General features: G+C 37.0%; 1 protein-coding gene across 1 annotated transcript in view; it reads right to left on the bottom strand.

Annotated features, from left to right (window-relative positions):
* Window positions 1-20,088, bottom strand: part of ADGRL4 (adhesion G protein-coupled receptor L4) — a 133,433-nt gene extending 113,345 nt beyond the window's left edge. Inside the window, exons 1-2 of the mRNA XM_052637875.1 lie at window positions 19,992-20,088; window positions 18,480-18,629 (exon numbers count right to left, since the gene is read on the bottom strand). Coding sequence (XP_052493835.1) covers window positions 18,480-18,629; window positions 19,992-20,013 — 172 coding nt within the window. The 5' untranslated portion in view covers window positions 20,014-20,088. The remainder of the gene's footprint in view (window positions 1-18,479; window positions 18,630-19,991) is intronic.
* Between the last annotated feature and the right edge of the window lie 7,050 nt (window positions 20,089-27,138).

Here is a 27,138-nt window from a genome sequence, read left to right as displayed (position 1 = left end):
AATTCATTGACTTGAATGTAAACTACCATCATGTATTACATTCAACTGCTGGAGTTCTTTCTCTATATTCTAATTTCTTTAAAAAAAAATGTTTTTCCTCCTAATAACTGATTCTCATCCTACTCACAACTCCACACGAAACAACACTAATGTAAGTCCTTGTACCTTTTCTCTCAATGGCAATGGACTAAACAGTTAAAGGAGCTGAAACATATCAATAATATTGCCTTAATGTTTTAATATTCATAAAATTACAATTTTCATGGTAGACAAAAATTATTTGTTCATTTTTTAACATTCAAAATGCATGATCATGATACCTTTATACAAATGCTGTATAATGTACATTACCAGTGGTATCATCTCATACAGCCACTAACAAATTATAAAAATTTATTTATTGTAAATTCATATTCTTGAGACCAGTTTGGTAGTTGATAAAATATGGGATATAAAATTATATCTCAAGAAGACAGGAAGAAAAAATTATCTGAGATAATACATTAGAGCTTTTCAAAGCATTTTTTCCACATACTCCTAAACATATACTCTTTTAGTTGATTTCAGCACTGCTAGACAGAATGAAAAGAATGTTTTCTAAAGCAAGAAGGTGAATAACTCTGAGGAAGGGTTAAAACACATTTACAAAAATTAAACACAACATTTTTGTGGATGAAGACAATATTTTCTTCACAATCTTTATATATTACAAGTATTAAAATTGTAATAAAGTATTGTACAGAGAGTATTTTATTTCCTCCCACTTCATTCATGTTATAATCTATTCAATTTTAACCAAATTTAGAGCTTGATTAAAAAACAAAGCAAAATTTGTTTTAATAACAGTCTTACTTTGTACATATTAATGCAAAAAGGACAAAAGTTCACCCTAAGTAGGTAACTGAAGAGTACATACAGCTTTGTGTAACGCTGTACTTAGAAAGATCAGTTCATTGTAAAAAGTGATAAATGTGAGACAGATATTTTCAATGACAGAAAAATTATTTTCTGAAATTAAAGAACAATTGTTATGATTAGAAGTGAAAATAGTTTTTTGAAGTGCCAATAATTTCAAAATTCCTAGGATTTCTATGAAAACAGCATATTTTACACATAAGATGCAGAAAAAAATACCACAGTTAATGTGACAACTGGGACTCTGAAGATTAGGGCCAGAGTGCTTCAAAAACAGGAGGTCATCACAAAGCATTAGTGCCAATGTGGGAAACAACCCTGCCTTAGGACATACTGCTTCTTAATTCATGAAAATGTTCAAAAGAGCAACAGGTAAGTTAATGGAAATTCAGTCTTGCATAGTTGATCACTCAAAATGAAACAGGGAAAGGCAATTTGGAGAAAACCAATGTAAAGTTTATTAAGCGAACTGATCATTCATATACATTTTCCATCTGGTTATAACGGATAGTCTTTATTTATAGCAAAATACTTGGGATGGGATTATGCATAAGGTAATCTTGCTGTATGGGTCTTGTTACAATGTAGAGAATTCAAGCAAACCTGAGTGTGGATCCATGCAAGCAGGAATATCATACACAATATCTTAGTAAATTTAGCACAGACATGGAATAGTAAGAATGGGGCACCAACCAATCAGAATAACCACTCAAAAAACAATCCATGTATTTTACAGACTGTATCCAGGAATTTTGATAGTTTCCAAGGATGCAGTCAAAAATAAGAATTAGTCACCGTTTTCAAACAGCAGTCACTGTTGGGATTCCCCAAGCACCATTAAAAAGCAGGTAGATTCCATCAACACTTATTCAAATATTAATGAACTAATACAAAAATAAAAAGGAATTAGGAAAAGATGAAAAAGCAAACAATCATTCTGAACATACAAGAATAAAAAAGGCCTTGCAAACTGATGTAAGTATTGAGTCTTAGACATTAAGTCAAAGCTTATAATAGTCCCAACATTTAAAGTGCCTTATTTCTCTCCTGAGCACCCACACAATTGATTATCCTGTCCCATTTATTGTCTGACAAAGTATTTTGATGCCTGGAAATACATGAAATCCTCAGAACGGAGAAATTTACATATAGGTTTCCAGCTGAGAAGACTGCCCCTCTGATTAAGTCTTCTCTCAAACTCCCTGGCTCATTACACTTATAAATAAACGATTATCAATGTTCCTTTGAAGTTGCAACACAAGGACAAGTTCCATTTTGTAGCATTTTGTTCCAGATTGTTCGTTAAATGGTACTTATAAATTCACATGAATCATAACCCTCCTCTCCACAAAATGAATACGTGTACTATTTTATTCAAAAGGGGTACTCTCAACCACATACAACAGTGTCTAAACCTTTCCCAGAAGGGAGCAAATATGAAAATCAACGTTTATAGCCTTTTTGTTTCTTCTGAATGATTCAAGTGACTCTGACACAGCACTTCTCTTGCTGATCATATTAGATAATATTTAATTCCCTACTTTTTAGCACTGTAATACATTGAAGATTGGCCCAGAATTTTTTTTTTTTCACCGGAGAAAGTCACTGAGGAAACAGGTTTTCATGCTGGAAATAATGGAAAATACGTTTTGTTTATTTGGTGACCTCTATGGATGTGTAATATATGTCTGAAGAACTTCGAGGTCACATCTTGGTTTAGCAGGGAAAAAAAAAGCTCATCATAGTGTTATGGCCGTGAGTAGGGAGAAGTGAGCACAAGCAGTAGATGGAAAGCCTCACCTGCACTGGTCAGCTCCAGAGATCAGGGTAAAAAGCAGTGTGGTACAGTGGAAAGAGCACTGGCTTAGAGACAAGAGACAAAAATCCATATCTGGTTTGCTTTCATGTTCCAAACTGAGCAGAAAATCCATTAGTTACTAAAAAAGATGACATTTAAATTGACAAAAGTTCAAATAAAAGTCTCACAATAACAGAATCAGAATTTCAAAGCTGAGAGAGACATTAACAACCATTATCATAAGAGTCTCAGTTGAACAGGACTAGTGTGTGTGTGTGTGTGCATGTGTGTGTGCATGCACGTGCATGCACGTGCACACATGTGTGAAGTGAAAGTTGCTTAGTCAAGTCCGACTCTTTCCGACTCCATGGACTGGGGCCTATAAGGCTCCTCTGTCTATGGAGTTCTCCAGGCAAGAATACTGGAGTGGGTGGCCATTCCCCTTCTCCAGAGGACCTTCCCAACCCAGGGATAGAACCCAGGTCTCTCACATTGCAGGAAGATTGTATATACTAGTCCATATAAATAATAAGAGAGACCTTAGATATCTTGGCACAGTTATATGAGATATTATCAAAGAATCTAGTTACTAGGGCATGACATACTAGGAGAGGTCAAGTTACAAGGCTGGGTCTTAGTTAGTAATAAGGATATAAAAAAAGGATCTAATAATGGAATACTTTGCAAAGAATCTAGTTACTAGGGCATGACATACTAGGAGAGGTCAAGTTACAAGGCTGGGTCTTAGTTAGTAATAAGGATATAAAAAAAGGATCTAATAATGGAATACTTTGGCCACCTGATGCAAAGAACTGACTCATTTGAAAAGACCCTGATGCTGGGAAAGAGCGAAGGCGGGAGGAGAAGGGGATGGCAGAGGATGAGATGGTTGGATGGTATCACCAACTCAATGGACATGAGTTTGAGTAAACTCCAGGAGTTGGTGATGGACAGGGAGGCCTGGTGTGCTGCAGTCTATGGGGTCACAAAGAGTTGGACATGACTGAGTGGCTGAACTGAACTGAACTGAATAATGGAAACCTGGAAGACAAAACTTTGGAGTAGTAATTATTTTAAGATGACAGGGTAATACTGCAAGATTTCTAAAACATACCCTTCCTCTCTTAAATTATAATTAGTATTAGAAATGGAGAAGGCAATGGCACCCCACTCCAGTACTCTTGCCTGGAAAATCCCATGGACGGAGGAGCCTGGTAGGCTGCAGTCCATGGGATCACTAAGAGTCAGACATGACTAAGCGACTTCACTTTGACTTTTCACTTTCATGCATCGGAGGAGGAAATGGCAACCCACTCCAGTGTTCTTGCCTGGAGACTCCCAGGGATGGCGGAGCCTGGTGGGCTGCTGTCTATGGGGTCGCACAGAGTCGGACACGACTGAAGCGACTTAGCAGCAGCAGCAGCAGTATCAGAAAAGGGCTTAAATGAAGTAGAAGTTAAGTGGAAGCAGAGGAATATAGAAATGGCGGCCTAAAGGACTGACAGAAAATCTTCTTGTAGTGTCATGGATACATCTTGGCTGCTCGGCCTCTGCTCACTCTCCCGATTGTAAGAGTCACTCAAATGTCTTTTTGAAAAGCACTTTTTGTCACTATAATTTGAGTAGGTTTTCAACTATGCTATATGAATGAAGAAGCCTATATATTCTATTATTTAGGTGCATAGAGGAAATAAACATGTTGCCTGTATAAATAAAAATGACAGATTATAAAGTAAACTATACTCCTCTTTTATAGCAAGATATCAATAGAGGTATTCCTTAAACAAAAGCTGAAATGTTTGGCACAAACATATTGTGCAAAAGACAGGTGAATATTGGAGGATACTTTAAATGAAGACTCCTGTGTTTCTTAAGCTTTGGGAAAATGTCTTATATCTTTTGTTATTTCTTTTGCTAAATCTTGCCTGACCCCTCTTCAATAAGACTTTGATTGGATGGGTATTCGGTTCTCTGTGTTTGGTTTCTCAGTTTTGTTCTCATAGTTTCCATCTTTGCCTTTTAGTTTTTCAGTCTCTGAGTATTATTTTTCTGCTCCTCTATTGTATATTATTTCCTTAATCTGGGAATAATATAGATCAGAAGATAAATATATTTCATTGGAGCAGAAAGATAAGATTTTTTTTTGGTAGTGACTATCAAGTATATTAGCCAGTGAATTCAGGAACTCACTCAAGGAAAACAAACAACATAGGTTGGAAACTGCAGATAATTGCACTATTATAACCACAGAAGTTATAAGTGAATCAAAAATAAATCTTGAGTTCAGTTAAATGGAGCAGGGACTTTTCAACAACAATGCTTGGAGAAGGAAATGGCAACCCACTCCAGTATTCTTGCCAGGGACAGAGGAGCCTGGTGGGCTGCCATCTATGGGGTCTCACAGAGTCGGACACCACTGAAGCGACTTAGCAGCAACAGCAGCAGCAGTTTTCTTAGGTACCACGTATGAGCTCTATCCCAATACTAGTGATATCACAACGTGAAAATTCATCAGTAAGTCATGGAATTAGGATCAGAAAACATACTGACTACCCTGTTTCACCTTTAGGATAAAGTAGGGAAGGGATTTGGGAGAGATGTAGCAAGGGGATGAAAGTGGGTTATTATAAAAAGGCAGATTGTATTGAACTGATGAATTTAAGAATATTTTGACTTATGCAGTCCACAGGTATCCTCCACTGATGTGTAAGCAAATTTGAAATTTGTAGCTTCCCTGTTCTATGTGTGATCATTTCTATAGGAGAGAAAACCCAAGAATAGAGACTTCTGTCTCAATCTTCTCTTTTTAAGAATTGCTTGCATTACTGACAATTTTACCAGCTTAATGTCTTGAGGGATTGCTACAAAAGGAGATGAATAAAAGGAAAAACAAAGCACAAGGAATTGAGTAGCACAAAGGTTATAGAATACACTAAAGAAGAAAGTGTTTTGTGGTATGATACCTTTTTCATACACACAAGCATATTTTATTTGTTTTGTTTGGATGTAAACTTTCTGAGAATCTCTTTGAGGGTATCAACTAGAATTTTTCCTTTAACCTCATTCCTCTCCTTAGAAAGTATCTTTCTTAGGCCAGTTGTTCTGTTTATTCATCTTTGTGTTTGTATTTTTGGCTTTTCTCCAATGATTGGTTATCCTTAAATGACCGTCATGTTTATAACTAAAGAACAATGTTGATTATCACAGGTATTTTGGCCTAAATTCTGTCTGCCAGACAATTGCAAATTCTTCAGCACAAGAGTTCTGAGTTTCCTGTATATATGGGTGTGCCATAGGAAGTTTCCAGCATTATTCCAGTTAGCATAGGTGGGGAATGGGCAGAAAGATGGCATTAATTTTCAATTTCAGTGATGGCAGGCAGGTGACAAAGTTTTCTTTGAGAGTATTTTCTTGGCTTCATTTGGGAGCAAACACCAGTGGGAAAGAGACCAATCTGCATAGCCTTAGGAAAATAATGTCAACCAATCACTTAAGTTTCTACTCCTTTTCTGGGCAAGAGAAAGAAGATGACCACCACAGGGAAAAGACACCATCTTCACCGAAGCCTGCTCTGTGTACACTGAACTATTCCACTTGTAGCACAAGATTCTGCTTTGAGAAGTTTGTTCTTAATTTGTAGACTTCTTTTGAATCCTCTCTGATTTCACTTATTGTCAATTCACTGGGCTTTAAAGACATAGATAAACAGGAGTAAAATAACTGTTCCTGGTCTACAAATTTCATCAAAATATTAAAGCTTGTAGATAGTTTTGACTTCCCTGCACTTATTCCTAAAGTGTCATAAATGTATACCCCACACATTTTTTTAATTTTTATCAGTTGTTTTGATAATGTTGCGGGAAAAAAAGCAGAATCAAAGTGGGAGGGGAAAAAACCACAATAATTCATTTTTTATTAATGAGATTCAATTTCATTATTTGCAGATTTACCTCACACAGTAGTTTGAGGATCATACGAGGCAACTGTTTGAATGTGTTTTCTCTGGGAAAATTACTTAATCTATAAATTGAGGATAATATAAGCTTTTATTTCAGAGTTGTTATGAAGATTAAATTTACAAATTCATGTAAAGTGCTTAGAATAGAAGGTGGCTCAGAGAAAGCACTCAAATTAACATCAGTATTATTACTCTTTTTGTGAATAAGCTGTAAATCTGAAGTTACTTATTGAAGCACTAAAGAGACCAAATAAGGAAGAAGACAAATAATGGGAAAATGGATAATCTGGTTAATTTGCTTCCAAATGACTGGGATTTGGCTATAATGTGTGCTGGTGCCTTATCAAAACTGGGACTGTAGAAAATTGACATTCTAAGAACAAAAGAAATATCATCAATTTTGCAAAATGAAATTGGCAATTTAAAAATACTGACAAATAGGGAACTATAATAAACAAAACAAAAAAATCGAGACTCAGTCAGTCACTTTGTGATGTTAAAGGTGCTAACTCCAAATTTCTTAGTTCTTTACACTAATATTTTCTTGAAAAGCAAAAGAAGTTTACAATATATGAAAATCCCACATCTAGAGTACAATTTTCACTTAAATTTCCTGTGGCTATGTGTACTAAGTTGCTCCAATCATGTCCAACTCTTTGTGACCCTATGGACACTAGTCTGCCAGGCTCCTCTGTCCATGGGATTCTCCAGGCAAGAATACTGCAGTGGGTTGCTGTTTCCCCCTCCAGGGGATCTTCCCTACCCAGGTATCAAACTCTTATCTCTTATGTCTCCTGCACTGGAGGACAGTTTCTTTACTACTAGCATCACCTGCAAAGCCCTTTAAATTTCTTCTGCCGTGCTCAGTCACTCAGTTGTGTCCGACTCTTTGTGACCCCATGGACTATGGCCCATCAAGCTCCTCTGTCCATGGACGCTAGAATACTGGAGTGGGTTGCCATGCCCTTCTCAAAGATCTCTTTTTAACCCAGGGATCAAAGCCAGGTCTTCTTCATTGCATGTGGATTCTTCATTGTCTGAGCCACCTTAAATTTCCTAGCATTTCCTAAAGATATAACTGAACAGAAAGTATAAGATGGTAGAACTGTCTTGTTCACTTAGCATGCAAAAAATGAATACTGATCTAATTTTATTGCTGTTGATGCTTTATCATCAGTAGCACATATTATAAGAGCATGTGTGTGTGTGCATGTGTGCACATGCTCAGTTGCTCACTGAGTGTCTGACTCTTTGTGACCCCATGGAATGTAGCCTGCCATGCTCCTCTGTCCATGGGATTCTCCAGGCAAGAATTACTGGAGTGGGTTGCCATTTACTCCTCCAGAGGATCTTCTCAACCCAGGGACTGAATTCAGTCTCCTGTGTCTCCTGCAATGGAAGGTGGACACATTATGGCTGAGTCACCTAGGAAGTCAGTAAGTCGTTTTATATATATATATATATATATATATATATTTCACAGGTAAATACCATGTAGGATTTGAACCTGAGTGGGGAGACCCCAATGGATTTCTAGTCCATCTTCTTAACCACTCAGCCACGACTACACTAAGAAGGAATTATTTCACAGGTAACTACCCTGCTTATTTAACTTATATGCAGAGTACATCATGAGAAACGCTGGGCTGGAAGAAGCACAAGCTGGAGCCAAAATTGCCAGGAGAAATATCAATAACCTCGGATATGCAGATGACACCACCGTTACGGCAGAAAGTGAAGAGGAACTAAAGAGCCTCTTGACGAAAGTGAAAGAGGAGAGTGAAAAAGTTGGCTTAAAGCTCAACATTCAGAAAACTAAGATCATGGCATCCTGTCCCATCACTTCATGGCAAATAGATGGGGAAATAGTGGAAACAGTGGTGACTTTATTATTGGGGGCTCCAAAATCACTGCAGATGGTGACTGCAGCCATTAAATTAAGAGATGCTTACTCCTTGGAAGGAAAGTTACGACGAACCTAGACAGCATATTAAGAAGCAAAGACATTACTTTGTCAACAAAGGTCCGTCTAGTCAAGGCTATGGTTTTTCCAGTAGTCATGTATGGATGTGAGAGTGGGACTATAAAGAAAGCTGAATGCCAAAGAATTGATGCTTTTGAACTGTGGTGTTGGAGAAGACTCTTGAGAGTCCCTTGGACTGCAAGGAGATCCAACTAGTCCATCCTAAAGAGATCAGTCCTGGATGTTCATTGGAATGACTGATGCCAAAGCTGAACCTCCAATACTTTGGCCACCTCATGAGAAGAGCTGACTCATTTGAAAAGACCCTGATGTTGGGAAAGATTGAGGGTAGGAGGAGAAGGGGACAACAGAGGATGAGATGATTGGATGGCAGCACCAACTCAATGGACATGAGTTTGGGTGGACTCCAGGATTTGGTGATGGACAGGGAGGCCTGGTGTGCTGCGATTCATGGGGTCACAAAGAGTCGGACATGATTGAGTGACTGAACTGAACTGATATATATATATAAATATAATATATATATAAAGAATCAACATTATAACCTGCAGTAAGAACAAAGAAAATGATAGTCTTCACTTGGAAAAAAAAGTCAATACTTTGATAATGTTAACTCAGATAGTCGTCTTACCTAGGATTGATTTAACATAGAAATCTGAACAAGTCTTTTTGATTACTAATATTCGAACTCAGAAGTTCTGTGTTGACTTTTACTATTTCTGTTTAATTCTCTGTGCCATTAGTTATCTGATATTACTTTTCTGATTCTAAATATGCAATGAATCCATCTAGCTAATACTGATTAAAAAGTAATTAAAAAAAATGAGTCTTCTACATGAAGAAACATTTTCATATTTCATTATAAATTGGTTGGGAAAATCCAAAATCATATATCCATGTTAAACTCTTCTTTAAGGTCTCAGATTACTTCTTAGTTTGTGTCTCATTCATTCTCATAATTGTCCTCTGAGATAAACATGAAACAGAATGACTTAGAAAAATGATTCCTGAACAATGACACTGTCAAATTAGACTAGAGAACTTTTCAAATTTAAAACTGTGGAGTTGATCAGCAAAACTCAAGTGACATAAGTCCTTTTTTCCTTCTCTTTTTAAAAATAAAATATTAGCTTAAAGTTTTTATAATGGTTTATTCCTTTATTTTTCTCTTTTTATACAGTAAAAGAATTTGTAATCTTGTAGAGTGGATGTTTTGAGGACATTCTACCTAATTATTGTGCTTGAGTTGTTTTCTCTATTGTGTGACCTTACTTGACAACAGATGAAAGAGGTCATACTTCTAGTTACAAGGAAAAGAATTTCTGAAGTTGGCAAAGGTGTTTTATTTATTTGGATGAAGTTCACAGAAAGCATGCATCCTGGAATGTAAGCCTTGGGTTAATTCAGACCCTCAGTTTTTAATAGGTTATATTTTCCATTTAGTACAAGAAGTCACAAGGAAATAGGCACCTCATTAAAAAAAAAAACTTGTTACACAGCTATCTAGAAGCACAGTAGAGTTCATACATTTTCAATTTTGCATTATTATTCATTTCCTAAGAAATTTCTTTGGAGTGTATAAAAATACATTTGTTTTACAAAAATTTTACTTCCTCAAAAATTTTTAGTAATATTTTACATATGAAAGAAAATGTGGATGTAATATTATTGAGACATAGATTTCTAAATCTTCAAATATTCTTTAAATATTACTTAAAAGCCATACCAGAGATCAAACAGCCAACATTTAATGGATCATACAGAGCTAGGGAATTCCAGAAAAACATCTACCCGTTACATCGACTATGCCAAAGCCTTTGACTGTGTGGATCATAATAAACTGTGGAAAGCTCTTAAAGAGATGGGACAGACCATCTTACCTTTCTTCTGAGAAACCTGTATGCAGGTCAAGAAGCGACAGTTGGAACTCTGTATGGAACAAATGACTGGTTCAAGATCAAGAAAGGAGTACTTCAGGGCTGTCTGCTGTCACCCTGTTTGTTTAATCTATACACTGAGTGCATCATGAGAAATGCCAGACTGGATGAGTTACAGGCTGGAATCAAGATAGGCGGGAGAAACATCAACAACCTCAGATATGCAGATGATACCACTCTAAAGGTAGGAAGCAGAGAAACTAAAGAGCCTCTTGATGAGTGTGAAGGAGGACAGTGAAAGAGCTGGCTGAAAAGTGAATATTAAAAAAATGAAGATCATGGCACCTGGCCCCATTACTGCATGGCAAACAGAAGGAGCAAAGGTGGAAGCAGTAACAGATTTCCTCTTCTTTGGGCTCTAAAATTACCCCAGATGGTGACTGCAGCCATGAAATAAGAAAGACGTTTGCTTCTTGTCTGGAAAGCAATGACAAACCTAGACAGTGTGTTGAAAAGCAGAGACATTCTTCTGCTGACAAAGGTTTGTATAGTCAAGATTATGGTCTTCCTAATGGTCACGTACACTTGTGTGAACTGGACCATAAATAACACGGAGCACCAAAGAATTGATACCTTTGAACTGTGGTGCTGGAGAAGACTCCTGAGAGTCCCTCGTACAGCAAGGAGATTAAACCAATCAATCTTAAGGGAGATCAACTCTGAATACTCAGTGGAATGACTGACGCTGAAGCTGAAACTCCACTATTTTGGTCATCTGATACGAACAGCTGACTCACTGGAAAAGTCCCTGATGCTGGGAAAGATTGAGGGTAGAAGGAGAAGAGGGCGTTGAAGGATGACATGGCCTCACGGAAGCAATGGACATGACCTTGTGCAAACTTTGGGAAATGGTGAGGGACAGGGAGGCCTGGCATGCTGCAGTTCATGGGACCGCAAAGAGCTGGACATGACTGGGTGACTGAACAATGACAAAAATCATAAGGCACCTCCTTCCAAGGACTGGAGAAAAGGAAAGACAGGAAGGTAGAGAAGGGGGGCAAAGAGGGGAAAAAAGAGAAAGAGAAAGGAAGAAATGAAAGAAAACGCTGGCACTGGCTGCTACTAAATTCTCTACTCCTAAGCTCAAATATCACAAAAGGTGGTGATGGTGGTGGTTTAGTCACTAAGTTGTGTCTGACCCTTGTGACTCCATGGACTACAGCCTGTCATTTCCATCTCCAGGGGTTCTTCCTGACCCAGGAATTGAACACGGGTCACCTGCACTGAAGTCAGATTCTTTACCAACTGAGCTACAAATAATAAGTAGAAAAGGATAAGAAAAGTTGCAGATAAACTACCAGAAGTGCTGATTACGCCAGATGAGAAATGAAAATCAAATATTCAAAAGATATCCATTTTCAGCCTTAAGACAAAAAAGACAAGATTCAGAATCTGCTGTGAAAAATCACTTCTCTAGTGGAAACTGATCCAGGCAGTTTTGATCCACTGTACCTTCTGGGTTTGTAACTCCACAGAAGACACATATGGGTATATTTTAAAGATTAATTTTCTTTGTTTTTGTTCCAAACCGACTTAATAAATACTCACTTAGGTAGCCAGACTTTTTAATTGGCCTCATCATGGCAAAACTAAACTGACAGACCATCTTTTTTGGTAAGATAAATAGAATGTCAGTATATTAAATTATTAAGTGTATCAATTTTTAAACTTTCAAAACTATAACAAGTTTCAAAAAAGACAGGGACAAAATGAATATTCTAACTGCTGGAATGAGGAAATCATTTTGCTTTTTTCTCAGTCATTTTAAAAGTAATGATGATGCTTTATCATATATGAAAATGCTTGCTCTGTTTCCCCAAAAATGCGCTGACACATTTTATGACATTTTGTCCTACACTATAATATTTATTTTATAAAATATTTGTATCAGTGAAAACATTTTTAAATAAGTTGATACAGAATCTAGTTCATCAGTATATTAGACTTTTCTTTGTTACATTTGCTCTTTGGAATTATATTCATGAAGAACAGATAATGTTTATGAATTGAATGCATGAATATGATATATCTATATTTAAACAAATAACAACATAAGCATCCTAATGAAAATTAACAACTTGAATGTTGATATATTTATTCACAGTGATCTTGCAATTATTACATGCAATATCAAAATATATCAAAATCAAAAAAGTTTCATTCCATACTACTCATGAAAAATATTTCACCACACATTAATTTATAAACACACACCATTTTCTTAACATCATTTTGGCAATTAATCTACTTTACCCATCAGATTTGGCTAACAGTTACCCATCAGATTTTGAAAATTAAACAAAAATCTCTCAAAATCTCACTGTCATTGAGGACAGGAAAAAAATATATATATTTTTTAATAATTTAAATTCAATTTATGTCATATATATAAATTATAAATAAAAGTCCGAGAACAGTTTTGAGCACCAATAGCATCATTTTCATAAATGAACTATCTTACAATGATATTTACTTGGGTGAGAAATGAATGACACCCATTAGCTTGTTCAGCATGTTTGTTCTTAAAAATCACTTACATGCAGAATATAATTATACTTCATAAAAGACAAAAGATATATGTGTATACATATACACACATCATAGAGCCATGACTATGTGTATGTATCATTATTAAATATGAAATATCATTGAGATGTGAGCAAAGAAGAGCTATTTTTCTGGTCACATTTCTACTACAGACATTATTACTTCATTAAATATTTATAACTACAGTTATTATTTGCAGGACATAGTTTAGAGTATACCTAATTGTGTTAACCGATGTGCTTGTACACAACACACACATTTTTGCATGCTTTGTATCTGTTTTGATGACTGTTGCTTTGCCTATTTTGATAAGCCTCCTCTTTATTACTGAAAAAAAAATTGTTATGGAAGCAATTACATGTTCCCAGCACTTCTATTTTATCCTGGGCAGATTCATGTTAGTGGACCATTTTAATTAATATTTCTCCCACATTCTGCTCTTAGATAGCTACTGTCACACTGTTCTCTCTACCTTTACCAGCCTGATACTGCTCTCTAGTTTATTATGATATTCTTCCAGTTGAATTTTACAGGCATACATATGGTTATTAGATAATAATGAAAAACTACTTTTTAATCATACAGTGTCTCCTTGAGTTAGGCACCAAGACTTCATTATTTTCTGTAAAGTGCCTGTGATGTGGTTCATAATAGCATGTCTCGAGCTGTGAAAAAATTTTATACATGCATACAAGCAGTCAATTACATCCTTCCTGACCCTTCCTCTTCCTACCTGGGACAAGTGTTTTCCTCCTACCCATTCTGACTACATGAAACTTCCAAAAATATTGCCCTACTTAGTGAGCTGATACGAGAGTAGAGACTATTTTCTTACCCCAACCCCATCCTTTCACCCAAACATGCACTGAACTGCATCCTCCACCTTGCTCCTGCTTCTTGCTTCTCACAGCTCAGTTTATTCCAACTCAAGCAATAGTGTTTTAGGTGTACCCAAAGATTATTTCAGCCATTCCTACCTTCTTCCCTTTTATAACATCATTACCTGGGAGAGGAGGGATCTTTAACTTCCTATATTTGTAAACTACTGTGCACTAGAAGGTAACCAAAAATGTACTGAGAACCATAAGGAATAGGAATAATAATATATATTTAAAGAATTAAAATCACCTACATTTTAGAGTTAAATTTCAAAAATTTCAATAGTCTTTAACCATACCCCAAAATTTCTACACAATCTTTTTCACCTCCTATCTTAAAATGTACTTACATGTCAGCATAAAGATATGTGTATAAATAAATTATCATTAATACTTCAATAAAGTGGTAATAAATAAACTCTTGTTAAAATTATACTGTTCCAACAATTTGATTTAAAAATCTGTACTGCCTGGATTATGTCAGGTGACTGATAATACACTGACATTTTTGGTAATCTAGAGAAGGCTGAGATTCCAGGGTTTGAGTCCTAGGTTTACCACATTACCCTTGGGATCTTGGAAAACTCACTCAAGCTTGCAGAGTCCTACTTCTCTCATATGTAAAGGCTGTAGCATGGAGCTCAACAGAAGCTATTAACAGCTATAATCAGTTATATTGGTGTTTGTCAGTAAAAGACAGCATCTGTAGTTTATATTTCAAAAGCTTGATATAAGAATAAAGATACACTGGGTAGAAGCAGCATAAACTATAATGAACTGTACAAATATAAAGTATTATTGGTTTTACGGGTTGGGTAAGTGACCTCTTGTGGGTTGACCCTCACTAATCCATTCTTACTCTACCTAAGGGAGTCATCTTTCTAATATCAACAGTCTTATCATTGTAATTCAGCTACTTAATATCTACCAGTGGTTCCTTTTTGGTTAACAGAACAAAGTCCATACCTTTGACATCTTGACTTAATTTCCACTGATCCCTCAACTAATATATACTGTGATATATAGTCAGCATGAAATAACTGGAGCTCCTCAAAACAAAACAAAAAAGCAAACAAAACACATGTTCAACTTCTAGGCCTTTGTTACTGCTGATTCCTTTTGCCTGACTTCTCTTGGTCACTTTGTTGATCTTAATGTGGGTGTTTTTCCTGTTCTGCTCCTTGTGACCCTATGGCCTGTAGCCGATCAGGCTCCTCTGTCCATGAATTCTCCAGGTAAGAATACTGGAATGGGTTGCCGTATCCTTCTCCAGGAGATCATCCCAACCCAGGGATCGAACCTGGGTCTACTGCACTGCAAGAAGATGCTTTGTCCCTGAGCCACCAGGGAAGCTCACCTTAATAAGTCGATCTTTATTAAGTTGATCTTAATAAAACAAATTTATTCTCAATTCTGAGTATAAATGTCACCTCCACTCACAAAGTTCCTTGTAGTTGATTGGACGTTTCAAATTTACCTCTTCTAATACCTTTTATAACATTGTGTCAAATTATTAATATAATTCTGTGACTGACCCCAGATATACTAGAAATCAAGGCCAATTTCCTATTTATAATTTTAACCCAAGGGCAGAGCAGTATCTGATAAGCAGAGGCCTTATGGTCAAACACAGTGAGTAATAATATAGGCACTGGATGAGATAGACTTGGGTTCAAATCCTGGCTCCTCTACTTATTTGTTTTGTCACTTGAGATTTTTCACTTTACCTTCTTAAGACTCTATTTCCTTGTAGATATAATGGGAATAATAATGGATAAAGGTGTTATGCTAATTAATATAGTGGACTAAGTACAGAGTAGATATTAACTATCCTAATGATGATGGTGATAATGATAATGATGATGAACATAATAAGTACTTGTTTAATAAAAAAATAATTAATGAGACAAAATCACTACTATTAAAACTTGTTTCTATGGGACTGTGTAATCCAAAGTCTAAATAACTTATTCAAAACTAACTCTTGGAACAGAATACATTTAGTAAGGTTGGGTTATTATCATGATATTTATTTGGGAGGTCTTTGAGGGAGACAAATTTTATAAAGATAATGAAAGTGAAAATCAGTTGTGTCCGATTCTTTGTGATCTCATGGACTATACAATCCATGTAATTCTCCAGGCCAGAAAACTGAAGTGGATAGCCTTTCCCTTCTCCAGGGGATCTTTCCAACACAGGGATCCAACCCAGGTCTCCAGCATTGCAGGTGGATTCTTTACCAGCTGAGCCACAAGGGAAGCCCAAGAATACTTGAGTGGGTAGACTATCCCTTCTCCAGCGGATCTTCTCAACCCAGGAGTCAAACTGGGGTCTCCTGCATTGCAGGCATATTCTTTACCAACTGAGATATCAGGGAATGAAGATGATATTTATAATTCCAAAAAAAAAAAAACAATTTTCATTGCTCAAAATGTAGGCATCCTCTGTAACAAAAATTCTGCCCAGTGATTTCATAGTGGTCTACTAACAATCTTAGAGAAAAGTAGGAAAGATGAGAAGCTCTTTAGAGATGAGAAAAAGGCAACAAGATTATTCATGCCCAAAATATAACCTAGATGATTCAGAAGTTAAAAATGTTTTAATTCCAAAAATCAGAGTAAATGTATTTACTGAAAAAAAGTGTCAAATCTGTCAGTGAATTAATAAAAGGTGAAAAAGATGAAAATCACTGATTGAACAATTTAAGAGGATATTATAAACCTCAAATAGTGAATATCAACACAAGTGAATATGTACCATTCTTTAAATGAGAAGGGAATTTAAGAAGAATTTTAAAAGAAAAAAAATCCCATTAAAAACTGTGTTCTGTTTAAAAATGAAGTGCAGCGCCAAAGGTCTTGAAATATTTTTATTTTTCAATGGAAAATATTTTCTCCCCTTCAGCTGGCTATTGACTTAACTGCAGGGGGAAAAAACAACTGCATTGGATAATGGAAGATGTATTTTCTAAAGAAATCATTAAAAACATGATTATGAACTGGTTGACTGATGAGGGTCCAAATTGTGAAAAATTACTGATGTTAATGACGGTAATCATGATAGTTGAAAAGTATCTAAAGAACAAAAAGGCAACACTGCTTATAAAGTACTCTGGTATAATTTGCAATGATTAGTGGAAAAACACACTAATATGTCTGATGCCATATTTTGAAGGTCACTCAACTATCAACTTGCCATAATGCCATTCAATTAAATACACAATAAAAATTCAAGATTATTTACGGAAAGAGTTTTGTAGTGCTTGTACAATAGTAAATTACAAATCTTGGCTATATATTACAAGGAGAAATGCCTGATCTAATGCACCATTAAGCAACTGTAGCTTTGCTCCACATTTTTTAAACATTAAACTAATTATGATGAGGTCTGGCCTTACTATATACTGCATATTTAATCTTTTTAAAAACCTATCAAATTGAATCATAAGATGCAACTTGTTTATGCTATATGCAAACACACACAATATTAACAATGTACAATATGCTGGCTTAATTAGAAAAAGTTCATGTTATCTTAAATACATTTAGGAGTGTAATACTACAAAGTTCTAATCTGAACTTGCCATTTAATTATATTTTAAAACTAATTTATCTAAGTTGAAACTTTTTTTTTCTTGCTTTCTCCTACAGAGAATTTTGCCCTATTGACTTAGTTAAACTAGATTCTACTAAAAATGAAAGAGAATAAAGATTCAGTAAAGACTGAGGAAAGAAGAGGCATGATAATGATGGAGATGACAGATAAGAAATCACTTAAATTTGATTATCAGATGGTGTTCTGTTCATCAAGCCAACAGGTTAAACTGTAACCTCAAAGGAACTTTCCTGGAGTTCTTTCTCCAGGCTTTAGCCTAAAGTTCCATAAACAAGATCTACTATTTCAGAACAGAATATATTTCAAAATTTTCTCTCTCTCTCTCTCCAGGGTATATGTTCAGAGTACAGAGGAGAAAAAATTTGAATCTCTTAATGATATTCTCAAATTTAGATACTCAAGTACTAAGGAAGGTTTCTAAATGCATCACATATGGATATAGCCTGGTCGTCATGAATTCTCTGTGCTTTTTTCCCTGAAAGTATTGACTTTGCTCTCTGCAACCTAGTTTTCCAGCTTAAGTTCAAGGGCAATCTACCCAAACTATCGGATTGGCCAAGAGTTCATTCAGATATTTCCATGCCATTTTATGGAACTACTTTCTAACTAACCCAATAAGATATGCATGGAATCACCAAAAATCCATAATCGAGTATAAAGTTTGACCTGTGAAGTTCAAATTTATTGTTTAGTTAATTAAGCTTTCTTTCTTTCTTTTTTTTTTTTTTACCAATAGCATGAAATCAAGCAGTATAAAGACAACTTAATTTCTAGATTAGAAAAAAAGCAGTCATATCAGAACTTAATATTAAAATACACAACAAAAGAGGTAATAAACATTGTTTACCTTCACAAATTGTGACACCATTTCCTGAATATCCAGTGTTGCAATAGCAGCCTTCAGCTCCATTCCGAATTTCACATTTTGCATTTGGGTGACAAGGCGTCTTGGTACAGTTTTGAGTGCAGCAACAATTCAGCAAAGTGGAAAAACCCACTAAGGAAAGTAGAGAATACACCTTTTCAAAAATAAAAACCTTCTTCCATTGTTGAATTAGACAATATATACATTAATATCCTTCTTTTTTTTCCCCCATCTAGATACTTTATGAGAATTCCCTAAAGGAGAATTTAGGTAAATAACAGGACACAAGCAGGAATTAACATTTTTCTTCATTCTCAACATTTATCAAGTAAATCTCAACCAAGTTGAAACACAGTAATCAACCTGGCTTTATAAAGAAAACAGTATTCTAATATCATTGGACCTTTCACCCAGAGGTGAGATACTTTTAAATGTAGTTGCATGACTGTAAAACAATATCCGTACTCGGGGAATGACTCTGTGCAGAAAGAAATCAAGGTGAACTGAGTATCTGGGTCTTCTCAAAGTCAAATCTGTTGTTTTAAGATGAAAAGCAATGTATCATATCATCGAGCAGGACAAATGCAATTAATGTTTTTTTTTCTTTTTCCTGTGTTCTAAAGATCTTTCAAAATTCTGTTTTTTCCATAATAAAGTTTATTTTATATTTTCTCCCATTAGAAGGGGACAAAACAAAAAACAAAAAACCCCTCCATGTACTTGTCAAAGACTGAGCTTCCAGAAACGGGACGCCATTCAAACATGACCAACAACTTGCAGCGTAAGAGAGTACAAGCCTTTATTTCACAGTTCTTGTAAACAAAGTTGGCAATGGTATTTTGTGGGCTGTTAGGAAAAGATAAGGAAAAGCGGTAGGACGTTCCTTTTTTTATTGTTGTCCTAGTCCTTCTCAAGACAAGCCTGCTTGAGATGGGCAGTTATGAATCATGCAAGTCATTATTCTGAAAACTGTCATCCAAGATAAATTGGCCTTATCTGGTAACAAGAGATTCTTAAACACTCAATTATAAATCCCAGCTTCACATAGGGCTGTATATAGTGTCTAAACCAGAATTAATTTGGCTTCAAAGATGTGATTTATTATTTTTCTACACAGTATCGTCAAAATGTCGATTTTTAAGAAACTCAAAGTCTGGGCCAGCAGTCCCCCTTGAAACAAGGCCAGGAAACCTCTCACAAGTGTTAATGGTTTGAAGTTCCCAGATTTTTTGAGGGACAATCCGAAGAGAGGTCAAAGTCTGGGACTTTGGGGACTTGGTCAGCAGGAACAAAGAGATGACTTAGTCCCTGGGTACTGAATATCGAACCCCAGCGTTGAAAGGCCAAGGAGAAAAACATCCTGGGAAGGGCTTTTTCAGTTCTCCCAGGAGTCTTGGCGAAATGCACTTGGCCCGTGAGTACCACCTTAGAAATACCATACTCCCTACAGGTGCTGGTCCGGGCAGCCCTGGCCGCCGGGCACCTGGCACTTACCTAGAAGCGGGAGGAGTCTCATTGGCGGCGCCGCGGTGGTGGCGGTGGCGGTGGCGGTGGCGGAGGCGCGGGCGGAGCGATGGGACCAGCGGGCCGAGTACCTGGGACGCGGCGGGGCGGGCGCGCCAGACTCCTGGCTACGGCCCGCGTGACGCGGACGCTTCCTCCCGCCACTTTCCGGCCTCTTTTGTGTGAGTGCGTGTGTCCAGCGCTGAGTCTGCAGGCCATGTCCGGACCTGACCCCTACGCCACCCTGACCTCCTCCCGGCCGCGGGGCTACCAACCCCGTGAGCTCCGCGGAGTCTGCGGAGGGATTTTGCCCCGTCCCCGGGCGCAGGGTTCAGGGTGCAGACCTTCAAGTCAATGCGCTCCGGGTGTCTTTGGAGCGTTTCCCCGAAAGAACTTCCAGAACTGCCTAGATCTCAGGGGCGCCTTCCTACAACCTCAATTCCCAGGACACATCTTTTTTTTTTTTTTCTCCTCCCTTCACTAATACTTTTCCCTAAAGAACTGTCGGTCCAGATTCATGTTGATGTATGGCAAAACCAATACAATATTGTAAAGTAATCAACCTCCAATTAAAATAAATAATTAAAAAAAAGATAGAAGTAGACTGGAAACTTGGCTCCAAACGACAGGGCCTGGATTTCCAGCTTTCAGTCTGCACCTTGTGGGAACTCAGGGTTCCATAGTGAAGAATAAAAAGTACTCTATCTTGCTTACAGGTTAGGCTTATGTCTAAAATGAGTAAAAACCAAGCAAACCAAAAACACAAGTGTCAAGAATTAAATGTCTACGAGCTTCTCCAACTAAAATTTACCCCTCTGCTCACCAGTCACCTATCCTGAACCCCTGGTACATTATATATAGCTTTCATGTTACTATATATGAGTTGATTACATAGATTCAGATCATTTAGGTTGAAACAAGGAAACAGTTTTAGTGTAAAAGTTAAGCTGTCAGGTGAGGCTGATCTATAAGACAGAAAGCAGATAAGTAGTTCCCCGAGGTTGGAGTGGAGTGTGGGATTGACTGCAGGGAAGCACAGAGGGAAATGTGAGATAATGGGAATATTCTGCATTTTGACTGGTATGGTGGTTACCTAAATGCATGGGTTTGTCAGATGTCATCTCTTAAAATTTGTGCATTTTATAGCATGTAAATTATGCCTCGATAAAGGAGTATAAAGAAATGACTGATCTTTGTGTCTCAGACACCAGTCATTTCACCTTTTAACAGTTGGCTACACCTTTGTCACATTTCATATGCCTTCTGTTTAATTGAAGAAACATGTTAAGAATCTACTTTGTATTCACAAAGATGAACAAGCTGTGGCCCTTGGACTCCGAAAAGATCAAAATAAACTAGTGGAGTGTTAATCACTCAGTCCTGTCCGATTCTTGTGATCCCATGGACTGTAGCCTGCCAAGCTACTCTGTCCTAGGAAATCTCCAGGCACGAATATTGGAGTGGGTTGCCATTCCTTTCTCCAGGTGATCTTCCTGACCCAGGAATCGAACCCAAAGCACCTGCATTGCAGGCAGATTCATTGCCGCCTGAGCGACTATGGAAGCCCAAATAAACTAGTGGGGCAACAATTATAACTGATCACAATGACACAATCACAATAATTCATATCCTTATATATGGACATATTGAATGCAGCACTTTCACAGCATCGTCTTTTAGGATTTGAAATAGCTCAACTGGAATTCCGTCACCTCCACTAGTTTTGTTCGTAGTGGTACTTCCTAAGGCCCACTTGACTTCACATTCCAGGATGTCTGGCTCTGGGTGAGGGATCACACCATCATGATTATCATAAAGATCTTTTTTGTACAGTTCTTCTGTGTATTCTTGCCACCTCTTCTTAATATCTTCTGCTTCTGTTAGGTCCATACCATTTCTGTCCTTTATTGTGCCCATCTTTGCATGAAATATTCCCTTGGTATCTCTCATTTTCATGAAGAGATCCTTAGTCTTTCCCATTCTATTGTTTTCCTCTATTTCTTCGCACTGATCACTGAGGAAGGCTTTCCTGTCTCTCCTTGCTATTCTTTGAAACTCTGCATTCAAATGGGTATATCTCTTCTTTTCTCCTTTGCTTTTTGCTTCCCTTCTTTTCACAGCTATTCGTAAGGCCTCCTCAGACAGCCATGTTGCTTTTTTGCATTTATTTTTCTTGGGGATGGTCTTGATCCCTGTCTCCTATACAATGTCACAAACCTCGGTCCATAGGTCATCAGACACTCTGTCTATCAGATCTAGTCCCTTAAATCTATTTCTCACTTCCACTGTATAATCATAAGGGTTTTGATTTAGGTCATCCCTTAATGGTCTAGTGGTTTTTCCTACTTTCTTCAATTTAAGTCTGAATTTGGCAATAAGGAGTTCATGATCTGAGCCACAGTCAGCTCCCAGTCTTGTTTTTTCTGACTGTATAGAGCTTCTCCATCTCTGGCTACAAAGAATATAATCAATCTGATTTTGGTGTTGACCATCGGGTGATGTCCATGTGTCGAGTCTTCTCTTGTGTTGTTGGAAGAGGGTATTTGCTATGACCAGTGCATTCTCTTGGCAGAACTCCATTAGCCTTGGCGCTGCTTCATCCTGTACTCCAAGGCCAAATTTACACTCAATAGGCCAGCAAATTTGGAAAACTCAGCAGTGACTATAGGACTGGAAAAGGTCAGTTTTCATTCCAATCTCAAAGAAAGGCAATGCCAAAGAATGCTCAAACTACCGCACGATTGTGTTCATCTCACACACTAGCAAAGTAATGCTCAAAATTCTCCAAGCCAGGGATCAACAATACATGAACTGTGAACTTCCAGACATTCAAGCTGGTTTTCGAAAAGGCAGAGGAACCAGAGATCAAATTGCCAACATCTGCTGGATCATCGAAAAAGCAAGAGAGTTCCAGAAAAACACCTATTTCTGCTTCATTGACTATGCCAAAGCCTTTGACTGTGTGGATCACAATAAATTGTGGAAAATTCTTCAAGAGTTGGGAATACCAGAACACCTGACCTGCTTCCTGAGAAATCTGTATGCAGCTCAACTGGACATGGAACAGACTGGTTCCAAATAGGAAAAGGAGTACATCAAGGCTGTATATTGTCACTCTTTTTATTTAACTTCTATGCAGAGTACATCATAAGAAATGCTGGGCTGGAAGAAGCACAAGCTGGAATCAAGATTGCTGGGAGAAATATCAATAACTGCAGATATGCAGATGACACCACCCTTATGACAGAGAGTGAAGAAGAACTAAAGAGCCTCTTGATGAAAGTGAAAGAGGAAAGTGAAAAAAGTTGGCGTAAAGCTCAACATTCAGAAAACGAAGATCATGGCATCCGGTCCCATCACTTCATGGCAAATAGATGGAGAAACAGTGGGAATAGTGGCAGACTTTTATTTTTGGGGGCTCCAAAACCACTGCAGATGGTGACCACAGCCATGAAATTAAAAGACACTTGCTCCTTGGAAGAAAAGCTATGACCAACTTAGACAGCATGTTAAAAAGCAGAGACGTTACTTTGCCAATAAAGGTTGTATAGTCAAGGCTATGGTTTTCCAGTAGTCATGTATGGATGTGAGAGTTGGACTATAAAAAAAGCTGATCACTGAATAATTGATGCTTTTGAACTGTGGTGTTGGAGAAGACTCTTGAGAGTCCCTTGGACTGCAAGGAGATCCAACCAATCCATCCTAAAGATCAATCCTAAATGTTCATTGGAAGCACTGATGTTGAAGCTGAAACTCCAATATTTTGGCCACCTGATGCGAAGTGCTGACTTATTTAAAAAGACCCTTACACTGGGAAAGATTGAAGGCAGGAGGAGAAGGGGATGATAGTGGATGAGATGGTAGGATGGCATCACCAACTCAATGGACATGAGTTTAAGTAAACTCCTGAAGTTGGTGATGGATTGGGAGGCCTGGCGTGCTGCAGTCCATGGGGTTGCAAAGAGTCAGACACAACAGAGCGACTGAACTATATACAACTATACTATGTATAGACATTTTCTTGACTTTCAGTTCTTTTTCTGAACCCTTTTCTAGCTTAATTCTATTCCTACAAAATGCTCTTGAGGAACAGAAGTGTTGTATGATTTGCTTCAAATCACACACAGCGTCTTAAGTGACTGGTTAGAGTCAACCCCAGGCTCCTTTGCTTCTGAACCAGTCACGCTGCTATATTCTTTATGTGGTGGTATCACCCTGAGAAGGCTACTGCAAAATGAGTAGTCATCAGTTCCTGTTACTCAGGGAGACTGGAAAGGTGTTTTAAATGCCCTAAATATCACGAAAAATAACTTTTGAACTTTATTCTGCTGTTAATTCATTTTCTTTGAAGATTCCTTCCCCCCCCCCCCCCTCCCCTTTTTAAAGCTAGACAGTGATTCCGTGAATAAAACTCTGGCACCAGTCTGAATGAGGGATGTTATGGAGACATCAAAGGCTGAGAAGCTAGAGTATTCCAGGAAATAGACTACAACTGCCTTAACCAGGATAGGAATATTCAGGTGGGGGAGATTGGGACAGATTGGAGAAAGAATTAAAGGAAATTGACATCTGGTGAACTTGCTAAGGCTGAAGGACAAGTTTAAGACAGAGTATGAATGTCTTCTAGACGTCTGAACAGAAACAGAAACCACAGCTGAAATTCACAAAAAGAAGAAAGATAGGATGAAGAATGGCTTTGAAGGGGAAAAAGTAACAAACCTGGTTTTATAAGATAAATTTTGAGCTATTCCAATGACCCAATCCATTGGTGGAAAGCTACTTTTTCCAAAGTCATTGCATCATACTTATCATATGCAGTCACTGAGTGTACTCATCATTTCAAAGATGTAAATGTGTAAATATATTATTTCCAGAGGCAAGTTACATACTGAAACACAGTACTTGCTTTTAAAAATCACTATCATAAATTAGTTTTTTCCATAGATCATCTGCACATGCTTACTCTTAATTTTTATACTAAAGATAATAGAAGGCAGCTGATTTTAAAAAATATTATTTTTCTCTATGTATTGCTTACAATTAACAAAAATTAGCTAAAATGCAATTAAAATATTCTCCAAACTATTCTTTTACATGTCTTTTTATTTAAAAAAAAGTTTATTCATTTACTTTTTATCAAGAAAATACAAGTGAGCAAAAAGGAAGCATGAAGTACTTAATGATGCTCATAGTTTTAAGATTATTCTTTTTAATCAAATTAAAATTTAATACTTGAAAAAGTCTATATCCATAAGAAATAAATATGATAACTGAATAATTTTGGATCTGTTGTCTTTATGTTAATGAAAAATATTTAGAATTTTCAATCCACATATTTTAATTGTGAGAGAAAATCATAGTTTAAAGAAGTATTCTCAAAGAAATACAGGACCTTAAGCTTAAGCTTTTATCAGCACTCTCTATTTGGGTACCACTGAGACACGTCTAGTTTTTTGAAAATTTAACAATCCCTTAGAGCTTGATTTTGGCCTAAATATAACACATGGAAGTAAAATCATTTTAAGCTGCCTACCTGATTGTGGTTTTAATACACTAGTGCAAACATTCATCCTCACAATGTGAGATCTTATCAAATCCATGATTAGTTCTATCTTGGGTCTGTCTGTAAGGTGCCAAATTAAACAGGATTTCCTTGAAAGGTTCTTGGTCAGGTTGAAGCTTGCTGTGGATAGTATTTACTGTGGAAGACCTGGGTTTAGTTCTAACTTTTATCATGAGTAGATTGTTTAACCTATTTGGGGACTAGTTTACCCAGTTACATGGAAATAACAATGCTTGCCTTAGTAGATCATAGTGGGTTGCTAAAGTCATTAACATACATTTCAGAACTATTGGGTATTTGATACCTTTAATATTTAAAGCATCAAATATAGGAAAATATTACACAACTGAAATGAAGTCCTTTCCCATAAATGTATCTATGGTACTCACAAGAGACTAATACAAGAAATACATCCAGCTTCTGGTCCCCCTTCATGAGACCCCTGGGATACTGATTCCTCACCTGGGTGTTGATAGTGTGACTGAATTCTAAGTGTTGGGCCAGCTCTGTGGCTATTTCTTAGAATATCACCATTACTTACATCATTGAATTTTCTCAACTATGGAAACTTTGTCAACAATTATTAATTTAAGTGTTTCCTCATTTCTTCTTATCTGTATTCCCATAGGACCCTCAGTAGGATTACAATTTACCAGATATGTTTTTCTACCACAAGTCAATTTTTTTTTTTCAAATCTAGAATTAAAAATGTGCAACTGGGAAAATACTGTAAAAGGTTTAAAAGAAAAAAGAAAAATTGAGTTACGTGTAAAGTTGGAAAGAGTAATCAGATGGCGATATACTCAATGTTTAAACCAAGAAAAACTTTACCAAAGTGGAACATCAATTTCTCGTTGTAAGGAAACTTCCACAAGTGGATAAGGATTGAGTTTCCACAATGTGAACCTGTCTGTTAATGATTCTTAACCTGGTCTCTTAGAACTGACAGTAAGAAATCTAACTAATTTTCCTCTATGACACCTCACACAATAGCTTGAGGAAAAAGATATATAATTGTAAAAGTGATGACTGGATGAATAAATAAATCAATAAATACTTAGAATGGTGTGTAGTCAAGTCTATTAGCCTAAAAATCTTTTACTTTGTAGTCTGTTTGCCTCAGATGTCTTTTAGGTCTCCAGATGCATTTCGTGTCATCGTTGTTGCTGTTGTGTTAATCGCTCAGTCGTGTCTAACTCTTTGCAACCCCATCGACTGTAGCCAGGCTCCTCTCTCCATGGGATTCTCCAGGCAAGAATACTGGAGTGAATAGCCATTCCCTTTTCCAAAGGGTCTTCCCAGCAGGGGACTGAGCCTGGATTTCTTTCTTGCATTGTAGGCAGATTCTTTAACATCTGAGCCACCAGGAAAGCCCAGTTTCATGGGCATATAGCCAATCTCTATGACTTGCATTTAAATTTAAAGTCAGGAAAACCCTTAGTTAATTGTATCTATATTTCCCAAACTGTGAGGAACATTTTTTGGTCTCAGTTCAGTTCAGTCACTCAATGGTGTCCTACTTTTTGTGACCCCATGAACCGCAACACGCCAGACCTCCCTGTCCATCACCAACTC

The sequence above is a fragment of the Budorcas taxicolor genome, chromosome 3 (assembly GCF_023091745.1).
Source record: "Budorcas taxicolor isolate Tak-1 chromosome 3, Takin1.1, whole genome shotgun sequence".
NCBI classification, from domain to species: Eukaryota; Metazoa; Chordata; class Mammalia; order Artiodactyla; family Bovidae; genus Budorcas; species Budorcas taxicolor.
The sequence above is the reverse complement of the archived record's forward strand: the minus strand, read 5'-3'. Positions and strand labels throughout refer to the sequence as shown.